This window comes from Corythoichthys intestinalis, chromosome 6 (assembly GCF_030265065.1).
Source record: "Corythoichthys intestinalis isolate RoL2023-P3 chromosome 6, ASM3026506v1, whole genome shotgun sequence".
NCBI lineage: Eukaryota > Metazoa > Chordata > Actinopteri > Syngnathiformes > Syngnathidae > Corythoichthys > Corythoichthys intestinalis.
In genome coordinates, this window is record NC_080400.1 from 101,046 (window position 1) to 127,257 (window position 26,212).

At 42.8% G+C, this 26,212-nt stretch overlaps 1 protein-coding gene across 5 annotated transcripts in view; it reads right to left on the bottom strand.

The window, feature by feature from the left end:
* LOC130917906 (stAR-related lipid transfer protein 13-like) overlaps positions 1-26,212 on the bottom strand; it is a 109,731-nt gene extending 83,519 nt beyond the window's left edge. For 3 of the 5 annotated variants that reach the window (XR_009063532.1, XM_057839672.1, XM_057839678.1), the window contains exons 1-4: positions 26,067-26,212; positions 23,022-24,690; positions 10,150-10,293; positions 5,417-5,527 (exon numbers count right to left, since the gene is read on the bottom strand). Coding sequence is in view for 4 of the 5 variants with exons in the window: in XM_057839672.1 (XP_057695655.1) it covers positions 5,417-5,527; positions 10,150-10,293; positions 23,022-24,614 (1,848 nt within the window). In the remaining variant the exon portion in view is untranslated. Of the gene's footprint in view, positions 1-5,416; positions 5,528-10,149; positions 10,294-10,986; positions 11,211-23,021; positions 24,691-26,066 lie in introns of those variants that run through there. The other 2 variants (XM_057839673.1, XM_057839674.1) reach the window with 2 other exon arrangements.

The window sequence follows — 26,212 nt, forward strand, 5'->3', positions numbered from 1 at the left end:
AACCGAAGGTCCGGGGCAAGAAGCGGCCCGCAAATCATGTGCACTGACCTCATTTTTCTTGTGACAGGAAGGAAAAAATTGTTACTGTATTTTCCTTTTAAAAAAAAAAAAAAATCTCAATTAAATTGAATAAATAATGTTGGTTTTCATTAGAAACAAACAAAAAAATACATACAAAAGAGGATATTTACGGTTTCTTTCCTTTTTTTAAATTGGAAATTAATAAATAAAACCTTTGGGAGGAAAACGACAACAAATTGCCTTTTTTCTTTTGTGTTTTTAATAAATAAATAAATAAAAAGAGTATTTAATAATATAATATCCATTTTTTACATTTAAAAAAAACAACTGAATTGAAAAAAATGTTTCTTTAAAAATGTAGGGGGGAGTGAAAATATTTACCTTTCCCTATTTGTTGTTTGTTAAAAAACAAAAACATAAAAAGAGATGAGCTTTTTTAATGCTAAAAAACGAATGAACATTTCAAAAAATAAGATTTACAGGTAATTTAAAAATATACATGAACATTTAAAAAAGATAATAAGATTAATTCATTGATTACAAATAAAAATGAATCCCTTTTTAATATGTTTGTTTTGAAAAAAAATGAAAAATATCAAATTTTAAAAAATATACCGTATTGGCCTGGTTAGAAGACGGTGTTTTTTGCATTGAAATAAGACTGAAAAAGTGGCAGTCGTCTTATACTCGGGGTCTAGACACTATACCCATTCACGAAGCTAGATGGCGCCAGATATTGAAGCGAATGCTGAACTTGAGGAGTAACGTTCCGTCATGACGGATCTCAGCTACTCTCAAGTTTAACCAGTTTGCATTATGTTATTGCAATGTTTTCAGATTTGTTTCAAGACTACAGTTACAGTTAGACCTCACTTTGATGGTTAATGCAGTTATTGCAATAATGTTGTTTTATCACAATAGATTGGTTTATTTACATTTCAAAAACCAGAAGCTATTCATTTAACAATGTGATTGCACTTTAGTTTACATATTTAAATGTTCAGATATCAAGGTTTGAATGAGACAAAATAGCATGCTTTTTCTCTCTCAAATATATTCTTATAATCATTTGTTTCAGATGTACCGTCATTATTTTCAGTATAAAAATGAATTTGGTGTTCAAAAAGTCCTTTTTCAAACTTGAGTCTTGAAAAAGAGGGGGTCATCTTATAATCAGGACCAGGCCCGGAGTGACTAATCGGGAGCTTCTGGACGATTCCAGAAGGGCCGGCCGGCCAGATGGGCCGGTCCGCGTTTTATTAAAAAAAAAAAAAAAAATTACACTGTTATCATTTTTTGTTTGGTATTTATTTATGACAGTGTCACTGAGTATAACTTACATTCTGTTACCGCTGTCCCTGTGGGCCGTCTTAAAAAAAAAAAAAACAGTATTATTTTTTTTTCCAGACTCATCCTCACGTGTGCAGACGAAAAATACAGCATGCAGCTCCGCCCCCTAATTGTAGTCTGTATTGAGCCAAATTAGCTGCTATCTCGGTGCTCGGATGGATAAAAAGAGCAAGGGTGGCGCTGAAAAATAAGAATTAAAAAGAGAAAAGCACTCGTGAAAGAATCGGCAAAATGCGCGAAAATAGCTAATTTTTTTCATGCAACGACCTTGCTGCCTCAAACTACAGAGGATTACAACGAAAGTGGTAAGGCCAGATGGCGAATAAAATGCAACTTGCACCGTGTGATACGACAATATGTAATTGTGGAAACTTTGGCTTCTTGTAGCACCTCACAAGGGATATGTAGCAGCAAGCATTAGCCATAATGAACACACCACAGGTGCAGAGCTGGAAGGTAGGATTGCCATGTCGTTCAGCGAGTGAACATTAGAATTAATATAATCAATTACGTGGCGTTTTTAAAGTGGAAATGGAAAATGGATAATAGTATCATTAGAAGTTGTTACAATGTGCAATACGTATTCTTTATTATTCATATTGTTATGTTGCTATGTTTGTTTTATCTGTAAGCACTCATTTTGTTAATATTTGATGTTGCAGAAAAGGTCTTATTTATTCATTTATTTTGGGGCTGCCAAAATTATCGCGTTAACGGGCGGTAATTAATTTTTTTAATGAATCACGTTAAAATATTTGACGCAATTAACGCACATGCCCTGCTCAGACAGATTTAAATGACAGTACAATGACATGCCCACTTGTTAATTGTGCTTTATGGAGTTTTGCCGCCCTCCGCTGGCGTTTGGGTGCGACTGATTTTATAGGCTTCAGCACCCATGAGCATTGTGTAAGTAATTATTGACATCAACAATGGCGGGCTACTAGTTTATTTTTTGATTGAAAATTTTACAAATTTTATTAAAACGAAAACATTAAGAGGGGTTTTAATATAAAATTTCTATAACTTGTACTAACATTTATCTTATAAGAACTACAAGTCTTTCTATCCATGGATCGCTTTAACAGAATGTTAATAATGTTAATGCCATCTTGTTGATTTATTGTTATAATAAACAAATACAGTCCTTATGTACCTTATGTTGAATGTATATATGCATCTTGTGTCTCATCTTTCCATTCCAACAATAATTTACAGAAAAATATGGCATATTTTAGAGATGGTTTGAATTGCGATTAATTACGATTAATTTTTAAGCTGTAATTAACTCGATCAAAAATTTTAATCATTTGACAGGCCTAATTTATTTTTCAAATGTATCATTTAATATAGTTTTTTTTTAAATCCATTTTTAAATTTGTTCAAAATATGTTGTGTTGCACTTGTTAAAATAAAGCCACCTTGTTAAACAACCATGACCTGCCTGCACTGAATTGGAATACACAGAATTACAGTACACGGCTTTAGAGAACACTGAACTTAACACGTGTATGCATAATGACATAATTTTAAATGAGTGGGCCGGTCTGAGGCATGAAATTCCAGGGCCGAAAATGAGTCCCACTCCGGCCCTGATCAGGACCGTCCTATATTCGGGCCAATACGCTATATTTCCATTCATTTTTTGTTCCTTTACTAATCTGAAATTAAAGAGGTTAAAAAAAGAGGATTTGTACCATTTTGAGATGACCAATGATCGTAAACCATGAATTGACCGTCAAATTTTGATTTTCATTTTTTTTAATAGTCTACTCTACGTGATGGTCTATATTTTCATTGACAAGGATAGATGTGAAATCCGTTTGAACGGGAATGTTGGACGTCTACTGGTGATAAACTCATTTCAATTCACAGCAGAAGGATGATTGGGCGCCACGTGATTAGACATTCATTGTGGCAGTCCCTGTTGGCCGTCTGACAAAAATGAGTTTGACACAAAACATCCCCTCACAAATGCGCCGAATTTGGCTAATAAACAAGCTCATAAAATGTGCCTCTCCTGACCCGTTTATTCTCTGCATTTCCATGAAAAAGGTTGCGTTTGACGTAAGGCGGATCTGGCAGCCGGCGCACGCACAAAGCCCGGGCTGAAAAGCTTTCCGCTTCCGAATCTCCGCTCTCGGTCCGCTGGCTTTTATTCAATGTAGAGAGAGGCGAGTGGGGGGTCGCTCATGACCCTTGATCACCTTCAAACTTTTTCAAGTAGGAATATACAGAAAAAATGATATCATCCCACATCACCAGAAAGAAGTAGACACTCAGAAAAGTGGTTTGTACATCTTTTTCATGTCCGACTTCAAACACTTTTGAAAGACTTTCAAGACCAATTTTCCAGTAACTTTGAAACCTTATCCCAATGTTTTTTTGTTTTTAATTTTCTCACAAGTAGGCAAACGTCTTCCAAAAATGATCCACGATGCCGGAGAAATTTAGTTTGAAAGGTGCCGACCCTGATCCCACCCCTCAGAGGGGGCAGTGAGAGTTTTGTGCCAAACCCATCCAATAGCAAAGGTGCTGGCGCGATAGCATGCCGTTCGGCGGACCGAGACGCAAGCCACGGCCGAGGAAACCTTGATAAATGCGCTTTCTTCAAGTTTGGAACACTAGAAATTGCTAAGCTAAATGATATCTTGATCAAGAGGCCACTGCTGTAAGACTGAAGCGAAAAACAGCTTCCCTAAAAAAAATTGACACGTGTCATTGACTAAATATGTGCTGCAAGGCGCTCAGCTTTTTGTCAATAACATGAAATAACGTCACAAATAAATTTGGCAATGTATACACCGCGTGTCAATTTGAATAGCAACTGGTAGTACAGCTCGCACGCAAACGGTGGTGGCTAGAGTAGCCGGAAATGTTAAGAACCGTGTTACTTCCAAATAATATTACTCAAGTAAAAGTAGTCATCCCAAAAAAAATGTACTCAAGCACAAGTCAAAACGTATTTGGTGAAAAGAGTACTCAAGTGAGTAACTGCTAACGATGTTTGATTATTTTTAAACAATGCTATTTTTTTTCTCAGCATATAAACTGATATCAACCCATTACATAACTGCATTAAGCCAAAGAAATACAAAAAAAAAAAAATATTGATTTCCAGCCATTTTTCTCAAAAAGTGACTCACGTCAATGTAACGCAATGTAACAGAGGAAGAATATAACTTACAAGCGATGCTTGTATAAGGCACAACGTGGCGAGATGGCAAGAACTCCTATGGTACACTCGCTGCAGACGTCCATTTACAGTAGCTCTCTATATTCGTAATTAGCTCGTGTCGACATACGACGACGACGGCAGAAAGTGCTACTAAACTAATTACACCTAGCGCCAGCATGGGGCGTCAAAATACCAGAAACCCAGGCAGCCAACAAGTGGACATGTCACGCACTGCCGTATGTATATTGGCCCAAAACAGTCGATATTTTCCGATTTCCAAATGCTTTTATTGACACCGGCTACCCGATAATATCGGACAACTCGAATAATCACGACTCCAATCAGACGTAACGATAAAGTCATAGGACCACACACGAATTTGCAGTCAGAAGCCCTAAGATCGCGTTGAGTCTTTAAACCACCATCAAAAAATAGAAGTATTCGACATAGAACGCTGCCGTCAACATTCAACCTCCAACAGTTTTCATTTGGCCTCGCAGATGATGGTTTTATAGTATGAAATATGGTTTCTCGACTAGAGGGCACTCATGCTCTTTGGACGGGTGATTTGATTATTTGTTTGTATTTTTTTGGCCTAACACGGTCGTTGATATTTTGCTGAGAAAAATGAAAATACTTGTTCAATTTTTTAAAAATCTGACACAGCAATAAGCAGTTACTCACAATTACAGTTACTCATAACTGGAGTATTCTTTTCACCGAATACTTGACTCGTTTTTGGGATGACTACTTGTACTTTGAAGCAACGTCACGCTCAACGTTAGTCAACAATTTTTGCCTACTTTTCTGACGCCTTTGTTTGGATCCTTTTACTTCACGCGGCCACGGCGACAGCGAAAAACTCACCGCTTTCGCGCTTCTGCTTCTCGTTCCCACGGAGGCGCCTCGAGGAACGCCAGGCCCGCTCTGGCCGGACGCTTCCGCTCGCTCGTTCGGGCTCCGGTCGAAAACGAGGCGCTGAAACGACACGGCCCGATCCTTCAATTACCGTCTATCCGGACCGAAACAAACGGCGGAGCCGGCTCTGCGGTAGGTAGGGAGCGCCGAATCTGACCGTTCGAGGTGACGGAAGGCCACAAAAGACCTCGTGTGCGCGGATGCGCCTTTGAGAGGACAGAGACGGCGAGCTCGTCAAACATCTCAATAAAGACGTGTGGGCCCGTCGATCCTTTGAAAGCTGGCCGGCGGCGCTGAATGCCCGGGACGCTTCCGCGGATGCCTGCCAGGCATTCGCCGGCCCCTCGGAACCGTCCCTAAAGAAGACGAGGATCTAAACACAACGGCTCTTCTGTGGCCCGCCAAAGAAGACTTTTGTGCCCTCGCCGCTACCTCGGGTGAAGCAACTGGCATCAAAAGCTGCACAATGAGCGCCTGTTTTGGACCCGAATCAGAAAGAGACAAAAGTCACCGGGACGGGCGAGCGACAAAGACGCTAGTGTCCTTTGGCATCCCAGACCAAGACAACCATCAAACTCAGTTCAACACTTGATGGACTGCCAGTCTTGTACAGATACCACAGAAGGACTTGAATCACGCAGTTTGCAGAATTTGGGGGGATTCACCAGACCTAACAAATGAAAGAGTAGACCTTTTTCACGGGACATCAAAAAGTGTTCCAAAATCATCAGGAGCTGATGTCCCAAAATCAATAGGAAGTCAAGCAGAACTGACCTGAAATCAACAGGAAGCTATCCCAAATGAACAGGACGCGACTCGGGAATAGAAGTCGACCGACATGGGATTTTCAAATGCTGCTGCCAATACCAAAATCTAAAAAAAATTTGGGCCGATTTTCAATATCCAAAGCTGATTTTGTAAGCGTATATACTTTTTTTTTTTTTAACCTGCCCTGTTCAGCTGCTTGACACGGAGAATGGAAATCTAAATGTCTGATTGGTCTGAACAGTTTTGATATATCACATGGTAGTATGCTATACCCCCATTGTGATCATTCAACATGCCTCGTTTATTAGTGAAAAGCAGCAAACAGGAAGGAGTTATGTGGGGGAGAGAAGAAAAGAAGGAAAGAGAGACAGATGAATTACAAACAACAACAATAAAATACATTGAAAGCCTACACTATCTATAGACCCTACCCACCGACGTCACAAAACCACGTGCTCGCTGTATGGTTCCGCCCACTTGTCCGTCATTTTGTCTCTGTATTAGCATTGGTTTCAATCGATCGAGGAATTTAAAATGCATTTCATGGAAGACCCGGTGCTTTCTGATGCCGTAAACTCACTGGATGTGTTGCATAAAAGGCGTTATGTGGAAAAGCTTCGTTCTATACAGTCGCCAGATCCATATTTGATGCCCAAATCGATGTTTTTCGACCCACTGTCTTCGCCCTGTCTGCCTGACATCTGCTACGCTGATATTTACAATTATCTTGTCCACACAAAATCTGCCTATTCTCACGAAAATTTGAAAAACTTCAAGAGCTTGGAGGCTTATAAGTACTTCGTTGCTGGTTGGGTGAAACAGGTCCTCGTCCACGAAAATTCGGCAGGAATCTATCTTGTGCTTGGAAAGGTGAGTTACGAAATTTTCAATTCAAAATCTTTTGTTATCGCTAACATCCACTGTCAAGTCTAATGTATTTCATGTCGTTTGTCAATGGAGTTAAGGCTTTTAATGTTTATATGGTTTAGCGATAGCACTCTCACTACATACATACGTGTATGTTGTCGGCGATTAGCCTAGCAATGATCTTAATTGTGGTTATTTGTCAGCCCAAAACCCTCTAAGTATATCTTAAATGCATCTTACCGGATATAAAATGACTACTACATAGTCTGTGGTGATTTTTTGGTGCCCAGTTTTCACGTCCATTTCGCTCTCCTCTTTGGATCCCTCGGAATACGGTAAAACTTCAAGTCTCTCCTTCCATCTTCTCTGTTAGTGCAACCAACAGCCACACACGCCTTCACCATTTTGATTATTAATGTTAAGGAGCAGAAAAACACGCCGTAAATAGGAGGAACGTACGTAGCCGTAACAGGTTAACACTATGTTTTGACGGACAATTGGGCGGTACCATTCAGGAGAGCGGAGTTGTGACGTCACGTGGGTAGGGTCTATATGTTGTATACTTTTCAATTCAAAACACTTACATTATGAAAGGAATTTTTTTTTTTTTATTGCTTCAACAACTTCAAATTTACAATGACCTGGTACTGAAAGGATTTATTCAGTCTAGTGCAGGGGTCGGCAACCAAAATGTTGAAAGAGCCATATTGGACCAAAAAACAAATATGTCTGGAGCCGCAAAAAATGAAAAGCCTTAAATTAGCCTCATAATGAAGGCAACACATGCTGTATCTGTATTCGCTACTGTATACTACTACTACTACTACTGCCTACTATCAAAATAACTACATCGGCTAAAAATACATCATGAGCCTTCATGATTTAATGTTTAGCGTTTTCCCCGCAGTGCGTCCAACGCACCGCGTGACTATGTTGTACGATGCCACCTCAAGTTTAACTTCATTCCAATATTAATGGCTTGTTTCGTTGCTTTTATAGCAATGCAATAAAGAAATCCAATTTTTGATGTCATTTTTATTTTGAAGTTTGGAAAAACAACAAAATGGAACGTGCGTAACATGCCCCTTTTTTTGGCCATGTCTTTGATTCTCTTTATTATCTCGGTTTTGTTTTTGAAGTCTGCAAATAGGTGATCTGCTATGTTGATGAATGTGTCCTTCACCATCTGTGAAGGCTTTTCCACGCTTTATTATCTGCAAAGAAAGTGGCGTTTGGCCATGCAATCCACTTCTTAAATGTATTTTTGTGCTCCTCTAAGTACTTCAGAAGTAATGGAATCGCACTTTTTCTCTCACTCCCAACCAGGTACTCGGCTGAACACCGGTTTGTTTTCAAAATAGCCACCTTCCTGGCATCCCGCCCCGCTAATAGAAACGTGTGTCGCAGGCTATCTTCGTTAACAGAAATGTTGAAATGTAATATTTATTCTACACATTTTTACAGCATTGGAAAACGTTAAGATTTTTTTTTCTCCTAAACAAACCATATCAAAACAAAAAATATATTTCCCTCAACCTTTTTTTCCACTTTCAAACATTTTTGAAAATGCTCCAGGGTGCCACTAGAGCAGCACTAAAGAGTCGCATGCGGCTCTCAAAACACGGGTTGCCGACCCACGGTCTAGTGCTAGCGAAAGCAGCACTTCTTTTGATGATTATACACATTCAGCAAAAACAATACATTCTTTTCCAGTCATTAAACCCACCGGGAACGTCACAATGACATGCAAACAAGTGAGAGAGAGAGTTTAAGAGGATGCTCGCCATGCTAAAGCTAATGCTATGAGTTACATTTGGAGTGTAAGGCTCACTAAGTAAACACCTTGAAAGGCTAAAGCAAAGTTGCATATTCTCTCATGCAAGCTAAAAAAAAAAAATCTTAGCCTATAAGCCTGAAGCTTCCTATAGCACCCTGCCTTCAAACTGCTGCAGGGTCCTTCCTACCGTCAGTCAGCGATGGCAACAATTCAAAATCCTTTTTTATCAGCTTATATTCTTTGTCGATGGCCGATGTCGGAAAAAAGTCCACATATTGGCCGGGCGAGATATCGGTAGACCTCTACTCGGCGAGGCTCCAAAACCAAAACAAGTCACCCAAAATTGACAGGATGTGACTCAAAATTAATCAGAGGTGATCCAAAATCAACAGGAAGTCAGAGACCTTGAGTCAACATGTGAACTTGAGTTGAACTTAAATGATCAAGCCAAAATCGGAGCCAAAATGAATCGGAAGTGACCCAGAAATTCACCCAAATCAACAAGTGATCTTGAGTTGAACCTAAATGAACAGGAAGTGAACCGGAGGCGACTAAAACCAACAGAAAGAAAGACCAAAAATCAACAAGAAGTGACCCAGAATAATTAGGAAGTGACCCAAAACCAAGTGAGCCAAAATGAACATGTAAACTGGAATTCAATCTAAAATCAACAGCCTTGAATTGAACCTAAATCAGAAGGAAGTTACCTCCAAATGAATGGGAAGGGACCCACAATCGACTAGAAGGGATGCCCCAAAATCCACAGTGACCCGAATAGGAAGTGACCCATTTAAACAGGAAGACACCTAGAAATGACCAAAGATCAATGACGAGTGATCTAAAATCAACAGGAAGTGACCTGAGGCAGTTGACCGACCAGCAGAGCAAATTTCATTGACATTTATCCATTTATATATGTACTGATTCATCAAACAACAACAACTATTTCATCCTGATATTTCAATGACCATCTCATTGTTTCCAATCAACCTCCTATTTGCAAGTTTACCGAAGATCTGCACCTGTTATCATCAATCAAGTTCTTCTTTACTGGCCGGTCGGCAACACGGGCAAACTATCGGAACGCGTCGCACCGAGTCGCTCTTAAGCAAGAAAAATGGGAGAGCTCGCAACACTAAAGGAGCGCAGTAAAGTGATTTGGGCCCGATGGACAGCGTGACCGAGAACGCGGCGTCGGCTCGGCCTCGCGAGAGGGCGTTCCCCACGCTGATGAAATAGCGGTCGTTTTAGGAGCGCTCGGGCAGTTCACCTGTTTCTTGCGGGCGGCGCAGGGCGTGTCCGACGGCGAGGAGCCGCCGCTCGGGGCTTCCTCGATGTCCAAGTAGAGTCGATCCGGCTTCCTCATCAGCCGACTCACGGACTCGGACCAGGGGGACGGTAGCGGAGAGGATTCCTGGAGAGAGATAGTAAGACTCAAACCCACCTCACTATGCAAAATTGCAAAGCTCACAATACCAATCAATTACGGGTCAGGAAATCATTCTACGACTAATAAACAGAAAAACAAGCGCCTTTCATCCTGCTGTGAATTGTCATGAGGCAATTATTGCCTGCTGCCATCCCACTTCAAACGGAGTTTCATTTTGGGGTCATTTGCTGTTGATTTTGGGTTTACAGAACACGAATGAATAGGCAGGCACTCAAACTCAACAGGAAGTGACCTGATATCAATAGAAATGGACCCAGAAATGCTGGAAAATCAACAGGAGGAAGTGACCCAATATCAAACAAAAGAAACAACAGGAAGTGATTCCCAAGTGTCCCAAAATGAAGGAGCCAATATTAAAAGGAACGCTCCGAAATCAACAGAAAGTCAATAGAGAATGGCCCACAAATGGAAAATCTCAAATCAACACGTCCTGGAACAAATTCAACAGAAATGGCATGAATAATTCATGGGCACCCGCATTACAAAAGGTTGAAAATGAAGGCCCGTCCCCCCGCCCCACAGAAAACGGACTATCTTGACTTTGATAGACACAAGGCAAGAAAAAAATGTGCTTCTTTTCAACAGGAAATTTGGAAGCCCAGGAGTCACGCTTGCTATAAACTCGCAGCGCCTCACATTCCATTCCGAACCACTCACCGGTCCGACTCGTGTCATTGGCCCGAGCCAGAAAAGTCATATTCAAGTCAAAGAGTTTGCACGCTCTGTTCCATCCGCGAGTCAGCTCGCCGCCTGTAACTTCATCGGCGCAAATTGCGCGCGTCGTGCGAGCCGCCGCCACTCTTTCACACAGAGATAAGGAGAAAAGAGAGGTGGCCAAAAAAGAGCGGTCGGCCATCACCGCCGAGTCCCGACAGCGCTAAAGGCTACCTGGAAAGCATTCCGCTCACTGTCAACTCACAGCAAAGTGGGACAGATGGCGCCCCCACATGGTCGCAGGCCACAACGGTGCATGTGAAAAATGCTTCTTTGGAGTCACAAATTCTTCCTATTTGGGTTCAGTCGCACATACTCACGTTTAGCCGTAGCCCCGATGGCACCGGTTGGATTGAAAAGGGAAAAAAGTCCAAGGCAGAATAAACTGTAGGCTTTCATTCAGAGGGCCGTTATTTGAGGCTGCCACAATTCATGGACAACTAACGGATAAGCAAATGAAACTATTTTGATAATTGACAAATGGTTTAGAGTCATGGCGGAACAAATGTGAATAATGCCCGGGTGCGAACGGGGTCAACCTTCGGTGGGTAGAGTAGCCAAAAATTTGACTCCAGTTGCGTTACTTCAAAATAACATTACTCAAGTCAAAGTAGGCATTCAAAAAATGTACTCAAGAACAAGTAAAAAAAAATACTCAAGTCGTGAATAACTTTGTGGATGTTTGATTTTTTGTTTTGTTTTGTTTTAACTGGAAGTCCTGCGGGTTTTTTTGGCTATCAAAAACTGAAAGGCATCTAATGACCCCAATACCAAACTGACTACTTGGCTTTGTGAAACAATGGACCACTACTCAAACAAGCAATCCAGCACACGACCCCCCCCCCCACACACACACACACTCCTGTGGAATCGCTGCCTCGGTGTGAAAGGGGGAGTTTCACTCTGGATAGCTGCAATTAGCATCTTGAATATTTGCAAATCCAGGGCTCCCTTGGCTCAGTCAAACACGGAGGAACACGCAGATGGCCAGTCGCCGTGTTCTACAATATGAATGCATAAGTGTTGTATCAGGCATGCAACGGAAGGCAACAGAGACGGATGGACTTCTTGGCGCGTCTTGCAAAGGAATTGGCTCACTCTCGTGTGGGCGCAAGGAAGGCGCAGAAGGAAAAATTTCTTCGGCAAAAACTTGCGATACATAGCCCCGGGAAAAGGGCGAAGTGTCACCACATGAAAATGTTTTGTTTTTTGTCCCTTGTACTGTAGGCAAACTGCAGCTTTTGAAATATGTAAAAAGGTTGTCCGCCCAATTGCCCGCCTGAGCGGTCCACTGTCCGACAAAGCAAGGCAGCCATGCCCTACAAACACTCAAGATGCTAATTGGAGCCATCCAACCCTGCGGTTTTGAGAGTGTGAATGGGAATGAGTAATGAGGACCATAGTGCTCACATAAGTTATGCTGATTAGGGTCAGATGAACCTTCTCTGAATACAAAAAAAGATTTGTATCAACTGATCCACCCTTGGTAGTTCTAGTGATGTTTTTTTTTTTTTTTATCAGCACAACGTTATCTCTCTGAACTGTTGTTATTATTATACTGAACTATCACCTATTAGATAACCGCATTAAGTCAAAGAAATACAAAACAAAATCATTGAATTCCGGCTAAAGAGAAAAAATCAACAGAAAGAAAGCATCGTTCGTCAAAAAAGCATGAGTGCCCTCCAGTGGAGAAAATAGTTTGAATAGTGAATAGTTCCTATTATGAAATGAAAAGAATCATTTCTCCAGTTTTCCGAGGTCAATTGGTGACAAAGTTGGGGGAGAGGTTAAAATCCGCACATCCGAGTCATGTTGAGGGCAGCGCTCCAAGTTAAATGCGTGATTGAACGGGCCGGCGCCATCGTGGAACGGCGAGCTCGAGCCTGATTGGTGTAATGGAGCCGTGTCATTGTTGTTGCGACATATCACTGGTGAAACTTGTAGAGCTCCTGTTGGCATCGTTGCCAAAAAAAAAGTCAAATCGAATATGTAGACTAAAGAGGAAAAATGTCACGAGGAGTGTAGCCCAAAGTAGCGAAGCAAGAGTAGTGTTTCTTCTTCGCAAATCTACTCAAGAAAAATTCAAAAGTTTGGCGTGGTAGAAGTACATTTTAATCAACGAGTGACTCAAGTAAATGCAAAGTCTAAACACTTTGCAAAATAGAAAAAAGCACAAACCCAACTTGTAAACGCTTTGCAAAAGAAAAAAGCACGAATGCAAACAGCCACAACACGATCCCCAATTCCTAAAGCGCGATTGCAAATTGGCAAAAGCACGAACCCCAATTGCCACAGCACGACAGCAAATGGCTCGCAGCACGAATGCAAACTGCCACAACACGATCCCCAATTCCTAAACCGCGACTGCAAATTGGCAAAAGCAAGAATCCCAACTGCCACAACACGACAGCAAATAGCTCGTAGCACAACAGCAAACGGCTCACAGCACAGCAGCAAAATCACGCAACACAACGGCAAGAGGATGACCCGGAAGTTTAAAAAAAAAAAAGGACGACACCGTATACACTTTATATGTGCTTTGTGAACATCTACACGGACCTCCATGAAGTTGCCCCTCCCCCCCACATCTGACGCAAATTTATATAAAAATGATGTCAATCGTTTGTGCTGCAATGGTTTTGTTGATACAGTATTATGGTTTTATAGAGATATTAATTTCGAGTGGTGACGTCACTCGTAGCTTTTCCTCTGTTTAGCTCCCGCGGCTAATGGAGCGTACCAACTCTCTCAATAACAGAGGGGTGTCCTAATAACTAGCACGATCATAACACAAATTCGGGTCCATTTTGCAGTAAATTGGGGGCTTAGAGGGACATCATCACTTGAAATCAATATCTCAAGCCCCCCAATTCCAAAATCCAGAAATTCCGGGAGTGTGCCGACTCAAACTTGAATGTTGAATTCGCTGGTGAGAAGGCTGTACTGTTAGATCGTTGGTGTGTGGCGAGCAAAGTTTTTACATTTGAGCAGCTGCGTGATTCCGTGTCGAAGGCTGCCGTTATGGCAGATGAATTTGCGTTAACTCATAGGGGTGTGTGGTCTGCCGACCGCCACGATCGAGTTTCGGTTAACTCCACGTTAACAAGACAAAAAGTGCCGCCTAGTGGTTCCTCGCGGCCTAGTTCGGTTTCTCATTTTAATGGGGAGTGTTTTTATTGTCATCCGAGGGGTCAGAGAATAGCAGCCTGCCCTGTCCTCGAAAGGAAAGAACAACGTCGGACCTCTACTCCGCCCAAAACCATCGGTTGTGTCCAACAAACCTCTGCACCATGCAATCTAGCAGTAGAGGGGTTTAACATTGACAAAATTAAGGAATCATATAGGCCATTCACTTTTGAAGGCCAAGTTTCACTATTACCTGATGGCAGCAACTCTGTGCCAATAAAAATCTTACGTGACACTGGTGCAAGCCAGTCCTTCATCTTAGCCTCCGTGTTACCTTTTTCGGCTGTCTCGTCTTGCAAAACAGACACATTAGTTGTAGGTGTTGGGATGATCCCATTTCGGGCATCGTTACATAAACTATATTTGAATTGCCCGCTAGTCGTCGGCCCTGTAAGGGTCGCCGTCTGTAAGCAGTTACCCATTGACGGGGTTCAGCTAATTCTAGGAAACGATCTAGTGGGAGGAAAAGTTTTCCCACCTTCGAAAATTAGTTGTGGGAACCGTGCTAAGTTAATAAAGGCTCAGCATTGTAACCTAGATCAAATTTCGTGTTTGAAAGCCGTTGCCTTGCCGAAGCCCGATGGTTTGCTAACCAAATCAGTAAATAGGTTAGTTTTGGGGCCTCGAAAACATGCTTACATTAATGTGTATGCCCACTCGGCTAAAAGAAGACCCTATTGTGATTGACCCTCCGAAAATTGCAAGTGTACCTGGGGTCCAACCTGCTACCGCTAACTATTACGGTAATGTAGGGTATAGGTTTGTTTTTAAGGTGGGGGGGTGTGACGGCCCTCTGGCCGTTTCATAGTTCATTTTCTGAGTCTTCCAGTCAGCTGATGGTCGCCTCCACCAGCTGGCTGCTTCCCCTCCCACTAGGACGAAAGCTGATCGACGCAGGACGGACCAATGACGTCGCCGCCGCTGATTGGCCAAGAAAATGGCGCCAAGCTTCATAAACCTGCTGCTGTCAACGCTCTAGGAGGTCGCATTTGACAGCATTCTGCCGCGGTCCTCCTCGCCAGCTCTTTGCTCGCCATTCACGCTCGTTTGCATTTGATCGCTAGTCTGATACGCTCCCGCTTTTTCGGTGAGGTCTTTTGTGTTTATTCGTTATTGGATCGTTTTTGTTCACCACTGTAAATAAGAGCACTGAAGCAAGTAAGGGTAAGTCGCCATTTCTGTTCAACCCGTTTTCTCCTGTTTTGCATAGAGTAGGAAGTTAGCTTAGAAGCTGTCTTTTCTTTGTTCCTTTTACATGATCAGGGTTTAGTTAGCGGGTGGGGTTTAAGTGTAGTTCCTTTTGTTTGTTGTTTTGGCCTGGGCTTACCCTGAAGTCACGCTTCGTCGGCATTCTGTACATATTCGTTGCGAGTTTGATTGTTGTGTGAAGTCGATGGCGGACACCGTAGTTTTCTCTGGTCCTCTGCCTAATTTGGTCAATGATGAGATGTACTCTAGATTCTCATCATTTAACCGCTGGTTGTCTAGATGGTGCCCAGAAAACGATAGTCTTTATTGATAACTGGCACGCGTTTTGGGGCAAGTCCGGGCTCATGCGCCGAGACGCCATTCATCCGACTTGGGACGGAGCTGCTCTCTTAACTCGAAATTTGGCCGCCAAACTAAGTCTCCCAAAGTGACACTTCAGAGTGGGGGCCCGGGCGCAGTGTTGTAGTGTAAAACACAACTCTGTTAGTAGTGACCACTCGCCTCTTTCCGAGCTGTCACAAATCCAACATTCAGGACAGAAGATAGAGACTGTGTCCGTGCCTCGTATAGTGAACAGGGGAAAACAGAGTACTATAGGAACGAGACCAAAGAATTTAATACATTTAGCCCCTGATAGCAGTGAAAATAAAATAGCTCTTAATAAAAAATATATGAAATGCGGATTATTAAACATCAGGTCAATCTCGCCCAAATCTCTGTTAGTTAATGACTTAATTGGGGATTATAATATTCATATTTTGGCCCTGACTGAAACTTGGCTTCAGCAGGATGACTTTGTTAGACTTAATGAATCCACACCCCCAAGTCACGTGAATTTTCACACAGCTGGAAGCACGGGCCGTGGTGGCAGTAATATCACACTCTTGTTTAGGTATTAGCCCAAAAAGTAAAGCTAATTACATTTATAACTCCTTTGAAAGTCTAGCACTATCAATTATAGATGCTAACTGGAAGAACCAAAAACTTCTTCTTCTTCTTTTCATAGTGGTTTACCGTCCCCCTGGTCCCTACTCACAGTTTTTGTTAGATTTCTCTGACTTTTTATCTAGTATTTTGCTAAGCTGGGATAGAATTATAATTGTAGGGGATTTTAATATACACGTTGATGATGAAGGTGACTCCCTTGGTAAGGCCTTTAATGACCTACTAGATGGGACTGGCTTCATTCAAAATGTAAATAAACCAACTCATAGTCACAAGCACACCCTGGACTTGATTTTAACCTACGGTACAGAGATTAGTGATCTTAGTGTCCATCCCCACAACCCCGTACTGTCTGATCATTTTCTAATTACCTTTCAGTTTGTGCTTCAAGATAATCCGCCACTAGTGACTAGAACTCAGATGAAAAGGACATAAGGTGATCACTCTGTTTCAGAGTATAAACAGATATTTCAGCCTATATTTGCCTCCATGTCATCTAATTATGAAGGAATAATGTCCGGCCTTGCTGTTAATGACGAGTTTGTTGATCGTGTTATGTTTACGCTTCGTACTACCCTCGATGTCGTCGCTCCCTCCAAATTAAAGTTTGTCAAGCCGAGACGAGCCTCTCCCTGGTATAATGCTGAAACACGCTCTCTTAAACAATCGACACGTAAATTAGAAAGACTTTGGCGCCGTTCCAACACAGAGCACACCCTCTCTGCCTGGAAACACAGCTTAGTGACATATCAGCAGGCCTTGCGTACGGCTAAAACCAGATATTACTCATCCTTAATAGAGGAAAACAAAAATAATCCTAGGTTTCTGTTCAGCACTGTAGCAAGGCTGACAAACAGTCACAGCTCGATAGAACCTTATATCCCAACCACCCTTAGCTGTGATGACTTCCTAAAATTTTTTAACAATAAAATCGCAACTATTAGAAATAAAATAAATGAATCACTTCCAGTTATTAGGTCTGATAAAGTGCAGACGAAGAATTCGGAATCTCCTATAAACCCCTCTAAAATATTAAATAACTTTACCACTGTAGACCAAATCGATGTAATTTCAATCATAATGTCCTCCAAACCATCAACGTGCCTCCTCGACCCAATCCCAACCAAACTTTTTAAAGAGACCCTGCCTCTAACTATTGACACTATCTTAAATATAATAAATACCTCATTAGTTACTGGCTACGTGCCGCAGTCCTTTAAATATGCAGTTATTAAACCGCTCTTGAAAAAACCTACTCTTGATCCTGAAATTTTGGCCAATTATAGACCTATTTCTAACTTACCATTTCTCTCCAAAGTCCTTGAAAGAGTGGTAATTAAACAGCTCTGTCAGCACCTACAGGACAATAGTTTATTTGAACAGTTCCAGTCTGGCTTTCGAGCTCATCATAGCACTGAAACCGCATTAGTTAAAGTAACTAATGACTTGTTACTTGCCGCTGACGTTGGATTAGTCTCGATCCTGGTTCTGTTGGACCTGAGTGCAGCCTTTGACACAATCGACCATAATATCTTATTGCAGAGATTAGTATGTGACATAGGCATTAGAGGAGCGGCCCTCTGCTGGTTTAAATCATATTTATCTAATAGGTACCAGTTTGTCAATGTAAATCAGCAATCATCATCGTACTCTAGAGTTAGTTATGGTGTGCCGCAAGGATCGGTCCTCGGGCCCATCTTGTTTACGCTGTATATGCTTCCTCTAGGTAATATCATCAGAAAACATAGCATTAACTTTCATTGTTACGCTGACGACACACAACTGTATTTATCAATTAAACCTGAGCAGGTCAGGAAAGTAGAAAAACTAAGCGCCTGCGTCCGAGATATAAATACCTGGATGAGCACTAACTATCTTCTACTTAACCCTGAAAAGACAGAAGTCCTTATAATAGGCCCGAAAAGTGCTAGAGACTCTTTATCTGCCCAGATAGTCACTCTGGACAATGTAAGTGTAGCCTCCAGCGCCACAGTTAAAAACCTAGGAGTTTTATTTGACCCTGACTTATCGTCTAAAGCACACATTAAACAAACCTGTAGAACGGCTTTCTCTCACCTGCGCAACATCGCCAAAATTAGAAATATTTTATCTAAAAGCGATGCAGAAAAATTAATTCACGCGTTCGTTACATCGAGATTGGATTACTGTAACTCCCTACTTGCAGCTTGTCCTAAAAGCTCTCTAAAAGGTCTTCAGCTAGTCCAAAACGCAGCAGCAAGACTTTTAACAGGAACCAATAGAAGAGAGCACATCACCCCTGTGCTCCAGGCACTTCACTGGCTTCCAGTCGAGTTTAGAATTAAATTTAAAATACTCCTTCTTACATTTAAGACCATTAATGGGTTGGGGCCACCTTATCTCACCGATGCTCTGGTTCCATACCGCCCCAACAGAACACTCCGATCTCAGAATGCAGGTCTACTGGTAGTTCCCAGGGTTTATAAAAGTACTGTCGGAGCTAGAGCCTTTAGCCACCAAGCCCGTTTTATGGAATCAGCTTCCACCTAGTATTTAAAGAAGCCGAGACAGTCTGCACATTTAAGATTAGATTAAAAACGTTCCTTTTCGACAAAGCTTATGGTTAGGCTAGTTGAAGTCGGAGTAGACTCACAGTTTAGTCTAAGCTGCACTAGAAGCTATAATGCTGGGGGCAGTACAGCCGCTGAGTTCTATCTCCTTTTCTTACTCTACCTACCACTTGTCTTACTTTATTTCTGTTTTCCAATGTTAATATCTAGTTGTCTAGTCTCTTCATCACTAGTCACCCGGTGTCCCCTTTCCCCCCTCCCCTCTGGGGAGGGGCTATTTTTCAGCTGCAGCCTCCTGACTGTCCGGACCCCTGGCTGGATAGACGTCCTCGCTGCTACCCCCGTCTCATCTGACTAGAGGGACCTCTTCTTGCTCCTTTAGTCCACTGTATTTTTACGGACTATAACTTCGCTTGCTAATTCCCATTAGCAGTTCTGGGGTTCCTGTCTATCCGTCCTGGGAGTGGATCTCTCCTGACTGTGGTACTCCCCAAGGTTTCTCATTTTTCTCCCAATTGACTCTGGAGTTTTTGGAGTTTTTCCTTGCCAGCATGGAGGGTCTTAAGGATAGGGGATACCCAGGACTTGAACTGTGTCTATTCATCTTTGTTGCTTCATTTCTAATTGTGTATCATATTGCCTCTGTAAAGCCCTTTGAGACTTCTGTTGTGATTGAGGGCTATACAAATAAAATTGAATTGAATTGAACTGAATACATTTGTGTCCACTCGTACATTTGGTGGCTTGTTTTACGTTACGCCCTTCGCGAGCCGTCCTTGGCTCATAACAGATAGGCTAAATCAGGGGTGTCCAAACTTTTTTGCAAAGGGGGCCAGATTTGGTGTGGTTAAAATGGGGGGGGGGGACGTTATTGATTTTTTGACAGAGGCTAGGGGGCGGATGAAATTTGTCCACGGGCCGCATTTGGCCCTCGGGCCGGACTTGGTCAGGGCTAAATGATCGATGCAAAATAACTCTGTATTGACTTCTACTAACTTTCATGTGTATTGGTTCATGTCATAGACCGTTCGATTCAAACCCTTGTTTTCAAAAACTACTAAAGAAACATTTTGAAAACTTGTCTGAAAAATGTCTGGATTTTATCAGCAGCAATATTTGAACACATATTAACATACACAAGAAATACAAACTTGTTAATCATCTATGGGGGGTAATCCTTAGTTCACTAAATTTCTTAGTTTAATTAACGTCAACAGTAGAAAACATACAGGAGGATATTTCTCTCAACGCAGCTTCCTGCTGAAGTTCGAGAAATTCAGACGATTAATATTACGCTAACTCTGATGCAGGTCGGACATTCAGTAGCAAAATGAGTGTTGTGTTCCCCACCTCCACAACATTGACATCTTCGTACATTGCTTACAGTGGCTGCTGCTGCTGCTGGTGGAGGAGGAAAAACTTCTAATATCCCTCGTCTTCGAAGGGGGCGGAGGAGGTGGCATGTAGTATTTCTGTCGGGCTGTGCGTGCGTGCGTGCGTGAGTGCGTCATCAGCCAATCAAATGTGTGTTTGGGGGGGGGAAAATGCACTGGCACATCAGCAAGTGAAAAGGGGTCAGTTTGAACATAATGAAAGTACTGTAATTTACCTAATAATGGAAGGGTCAATTGAATTCTATCTTTACAACATATACGGGAAGACAATCTAAATGATCTATATAACTGAAGTCATTACATAATGCAAATAAGGTTGCTTCAAATTTGCTGGGGACAATTTGAGCCTCCTGAAAAGTTGCTAGGGTTTTATCCCTACTGTCCCTATGCAAAGCTACGCCTTTTGAGGGGCACCTAGTGGATAAATTGTTTGCGTGTTCCTCCACACATTCGCGGGCCCTTCCTGACGATTGTCCATATTGCGGGGCCGGAGCGGTGCTATTTTCTTCCGCCGCACCCACAGCTCCGCCCCTGGTTTAGTGACAGTATTGATGCCTAAATGGTCTTTTTGTGCCTCTTAACTCATTCACAGCCATTCTTAGTTGAAGAAATCAAATCCATTTTTAAGTGGCATTGCACCATCACGTTTCACTGCCATTGACGGCGTTATTTTGATGGGGAGGGGCTAGTTTACCCCCAGTCCAATTGGATCGGACTGGCCATGACCTGGCCATGACTAACCATGACCCTTGTGAGGATAAGCGGTTAAGAAGATGAATAAATGAGATATAGCTACTATTAAAAACAGTCACATCTTTTTAAACATAAAAAAGAAAAGAGTAAATATTTATATTTTCCATTTTTTGGATTCATTGTTCATATTTTTTAGTCATTTTCATAAAATAAATGTGAAAAAACAGTAAATATTCTTATTGTAATATATTTTTTACTGTTTTATGAATAAATATTCTTTTTAATTTTTTAGGAAAACCTTTTTTTATCTAAAATACCTGTCAACAGCCAATACAATATGATTTAATATTCAAGACAAGACAATATATATAATATTCAACACAGCCAATGAGTTAAAGAGATTTGCTATTAATTTACATCATCGTTTTTTTTTTTTTTTTTTAAAAACAGTATTGTATTTTTGATTAAAAAATAAAAATTAAATGTTATTTCATTTCAAAAGATACTTCTTTTTAATGTTTTTAGACATTTATATTTTAGAAATATATTAAATATATATATATATATATAATATACAGTCATTTTTTAAAACAGTATTGTATGTTTTGATCAAAAAACTAAAACTGTAAATATTATCTTATGAATAAAATATTCATTGTTAAAGTTTTTGATTCGGTAATATTTGCGCTTTTTTTTCCCTTTATAAAAGGGGGGAAAAAATCTTTATTTAAACGAAATATATATATTCCGCTTAATTCGAGGTAGGGTCGCAAGGGCCGTAGCATTAGTGCAGTATAAGCGAAAGGAGAAATACTGCAAAAATGTTATTTGAATGTTATCTTAGTGAAAAAAAACAACAACTTTAGACTTCATTCACTTTTGCCGACCACATAAAATGATTTAGCCGGTGTAGGCGCACTATCCTATTCCCCTCACTATCCACTCGCTTGTCAGTGACGTTCCTTATTCTCGCTCTATGAATATACAACTTTAGCATTTGTTAATAATACGTTCTGTGTGTAGTATCATCCATCGCTTTTCCTTTTTAAATGAGCACTTTTAAGCCAACGCAAGAAGTAACAACGGGAACATTGTTAAACAGGCATTTCACGGGAGAGCATTTCGACTCTTCGGCCAATCATATAGCGAGAGCGAGTGGATAGTGAGGGGAAGAGTGAACGGTGAACCTACACCGGCCCCATTTGGCCCCCGGGCCTCGCTTAGGCTCTTCCAACATATCGTCGAAATAGAGACGTCGTACGTGCTCGTGGCCCGTTTCACATTTCGACATGAAATCGAGACCGCACCGGACGCCGACAAAGTCAAACGGCGTCCCGCGTCGTCGACCCGCCGCCCTAAGGATAATATTTACGACACGAATTTCCTCGAGTTCCGGAACAGACCGAGACGGCGTCTCTCGGAACGTACGTTATCTGCGGCCGTGACGCCGGCCGGCCGGAGTACGGACATCCGCTTGAAAACGGGCCCGTACGCGGATGTAACGGAGGTGCCAAAAGGTCAAGCTTGCCAGTCATTGGTTTGACTGCCCATCAAAGGAACGAGTTCCATGATCCGTGCCCGACCGACTACAATAAATGCACAGTGCGTGACACCTACACTTACAATACATTTCAGTTGCCTAATCCTTCAAACGGGATGGTACAAATATGGTATATTACTTTTTATTGATTCATTTTTTATTGCATTTTTTTATCAAGAAGAGCAGTAAATATTTTTTAAATTATTTTGAAACAAATATATATTTCATTTTCTGTTTTTTTTCAAGGAAATATATTAGTAGTTCTTGAGCTTTCACCAAGCACAAAAAAAAAATGATTTCAATTTTATATATTCGTGAAAAACAAGAAATTGATGCACGTGATCGACTTTTGTGGGCCACACAAAATCATGCGGTGGGTTTCCGCGCGTTTCGTAGCCCTTGAAAACCCTCGCTCATTCGTAAAATATTTTTTAAAAATAGAAACGAGCCGCTTCATACCTCCTTCGTGCCGCTAGCTCGGGCCCGGTCACCGCAGGTGGCGTCGTTCGCACCGTAGCGCCGCCCCTCGTCCTTCCCGCGTCCGGGATTCGCAGAGCGCTCCGGGAACGCGTCGTGGTCCCCGTCCCGCGAAGACTCGTCGTCGTCCGAGCCGCCGTCGACGAGAGCGCGACGCTCGACGCGGTCCGAGAAGGCGACGGAGCTCGGTTCGCGTTTGACGACGCGGGGCGGTCGGACGCTTCCTCGGCGGTGACGGCGCGCGGGTGAGGAATCCTCTGCGGTCGGACCGTTTGAGAGCTGCTCGAAGTCCACGCCGTCAGCTGAAAGATCGCGGTCTTCATTTAGACGGACGCTCCGTCCTGACTGCGAGCGGCATTTGGACTGCGAAAGAAAAGGTTCCGCTCGCCGGTACGCGATGGGGTGCGAACCACGTTGATGATGAGGTAAGCTTCGAAAAGTACGGACTTGAGGAGCATCTGACACGTGGCCTCGCCTCTGTAGAGATGAATCGGCGACATCTGCGTGAAAACCCCAAGTGTCCGACCGCGAGCGGCATCGATCCTCTTCGAGGTCGTGAGGTAAGAGACCTCGGACGAAACCTTGGGTTGTATTTCTTCGTCCGAGCTCATCTGAGCGCAAACCTTCTGTGTTATTAATACAAGTAAGCTCCGAACTCTCCCGGAGTCCTTTTGGAAGCGATTCCAAACAGCGTAGAACCTCAGGAAGACCATCCAATCTGCTGTCACAGATTGGACGTGAATCACATCGGTCTCCTCTTGGACCCTTCTGAGAGCACAAATTCTCCAAAAGTTGTGCTTTATTTGGGCCACTAGAAACAGAAGTGTCCCTTAGTCTGTCTGAAACCAGGTCCGAGCAGCGCAGAAGACCATTCAATCTGCCGTCCCGGATTGGACATCGGTCGCCTCTTAGAGAGCACCCATTCTCCAAAGGTAGGGCTTTATTTGGACCACTAGAAAGAGAAGTGTCCTTTAGTCCATTTTGAAACACATCAGGAAGAGGTTGCAGGTTCTGGACACGCTTCAGTAAACGTTGCTCTTTTGGCACACGTAAATCATCTGCGTCTTGTCGATCACAAAGACGGACAAAAAGAGAACCGTCCTTTAGTTCTTTTGGAAAAAGTTCCAACTCGGAGCGGGGCGGTCCATCCGGAAGATCTTTCGGGTCTCGACGAAGGTCACCGTGATTCTGCGGTTGGCCGAGAACAAGTTCCGCGCGAACGGAGCCGCCCTTTGTTCCTTTCGGAACCGGTTCCGGCCGGCGACCCTGACGGAGAAGATCGTCTTTCCAGTTCCGGCGAGGACGACGTCGAAGCTTCGGGTCTTCTTCTTTCCCCTGCGGGATACGTCTCTCAACAGTTTCTGTCCTAAGGCCAAATCCAACGGAATTGTCCATTTGGCCCAAATGTCCCGGTTTCAAAAGGCGATCCTCGGCGTGCGGATGTTCTCCCGTGAGGTCCCGTGAAGTGTCAGTGTCGCTTTGAACGGACGCGCCCGGTGCGGAAAAGGCCAATTTGTCCGACCTTAAGCGCACGGGCGGATGTCTCTCGACGTGCGCCTCGGGCAGAAGCTCCATTGTTACTCACCTCTCCAATTTGTCAGGACAAAAAAGCAGCCGGTCGCGCGTCATCCCAGATCATCGGCGCGAACGTCTGAAAGAGATGGACAACAATGAGTTCTAGGCGCTCTTTGTTCGCGTGCGATGACTCGGCTCGCTTTGACTTCAATGCTCGCCGGCGTCGGAGCGCCGCAGATTTGAACATCTGGCATCGGGGGGCCGTGCCGTTCAAGTCTGGATCTGTCCGGAGCTCCGCGGCGATGGCGTCACCGCGCGCCGAGGAATCTGACGGCTCTATCCCGGTCGAGCGCCGTTCGATGTCGATTAGCGTCTTTTTTTGAAAGGACGGGTGAGCTAAGTGCCGAAAGTTTCCTCGACAGACACAAAATTGCCACATTTCCTCTAGACGAAATGATCTTATTTGGCATTCTCACAGCAGATAAGAGAAGGCCTCGGCAACAGCCTTGAAGCGCTTTGCCCCGGCGGCCGGCACACAAACACGCGTCTACACCTGGCTTTTAAGCCGATAAAAGAAACTGCATGGCGCGAGGGGAGCGACGGCCAAGGTTCCTTTCCCGTCCATCTAAAATGACCGCCCGGCTAGAACGTGGATGAATCTCATTTAAGATAAACAGTTGATTGAGCTTAGTCAGTCTAATTAACGGATGTGCCAACACTGATGGCGATAGACATCCAATCCATTCAAAGCTTGGGTGTTTTTACTCTGGAAATCTGTTGGTGTGAGTTTTTTTAGACAATCTGAAACCTCTTAACGGCAGGACAGCATCAATGACTCAATGATTTGTCAGTGCGGCAAACCACAGTGTCAACAGACAAGTTGGAGTGAACTACGACCGCCTGGTACCCGTGCACACAAGATGTGAGGCAGTATTGCAGTCTTTTGGAGAAACTACAGAACAAATCTGAAATGAATTAATTACTTCATTAGCCCTGAAACAACCAAAAATGACGCGTGAATGCATGTACGTATATCTCTATAACATACCGACAAAATTTTACTATTTGATTTGTTCACAACTAACGGAGGAGTAGCCATTTTAGTTCAAAAGAGAGCGAAAGGGAGAGGGAGAGAGCGAGAGATATAAAGATAGAGAGCTAGACTGCGAGAGAGAGGAAACGAAAGAGATTGAGGGAGAGAGCGAGAAAGACTAATAGAGGAGTAGAAATTTTTGTTGGTCACCAAGTATAAGGAGAGAAACAACAAGATGGATAGGGGAAAAAAGAAAGAAAAATACAGATATAAAAGAAAAGGAAAAACGTGGGCAAAAAAAAAGAAAAGCACAAAAAGAAGTCAAAGAAAAATGCAGAAAAGAACAGAGCAAGTGACATTTTGAGCCCTCCCTCCACGCAAAAATGACAGTTCCTGAGAGGCGCTCCTGAGAAACAAGCAGACTTATCAAATGAATCCACATGAAAATGACAGGCACTTCTGCCGGAGCACGAACTCACCTGTCGAGTCGGAAAAAGGAAACGTCGCCCGTAGACGCCGATCGCTCGGGCCCAATATAGCGGGAGCTCCGTGACTCGTGGCCATCCTCCTCGCGGTGCCGCATGGCGTTTCCCCGAGGGGCCCGCAGGCAGACCGTGTGTGAGGA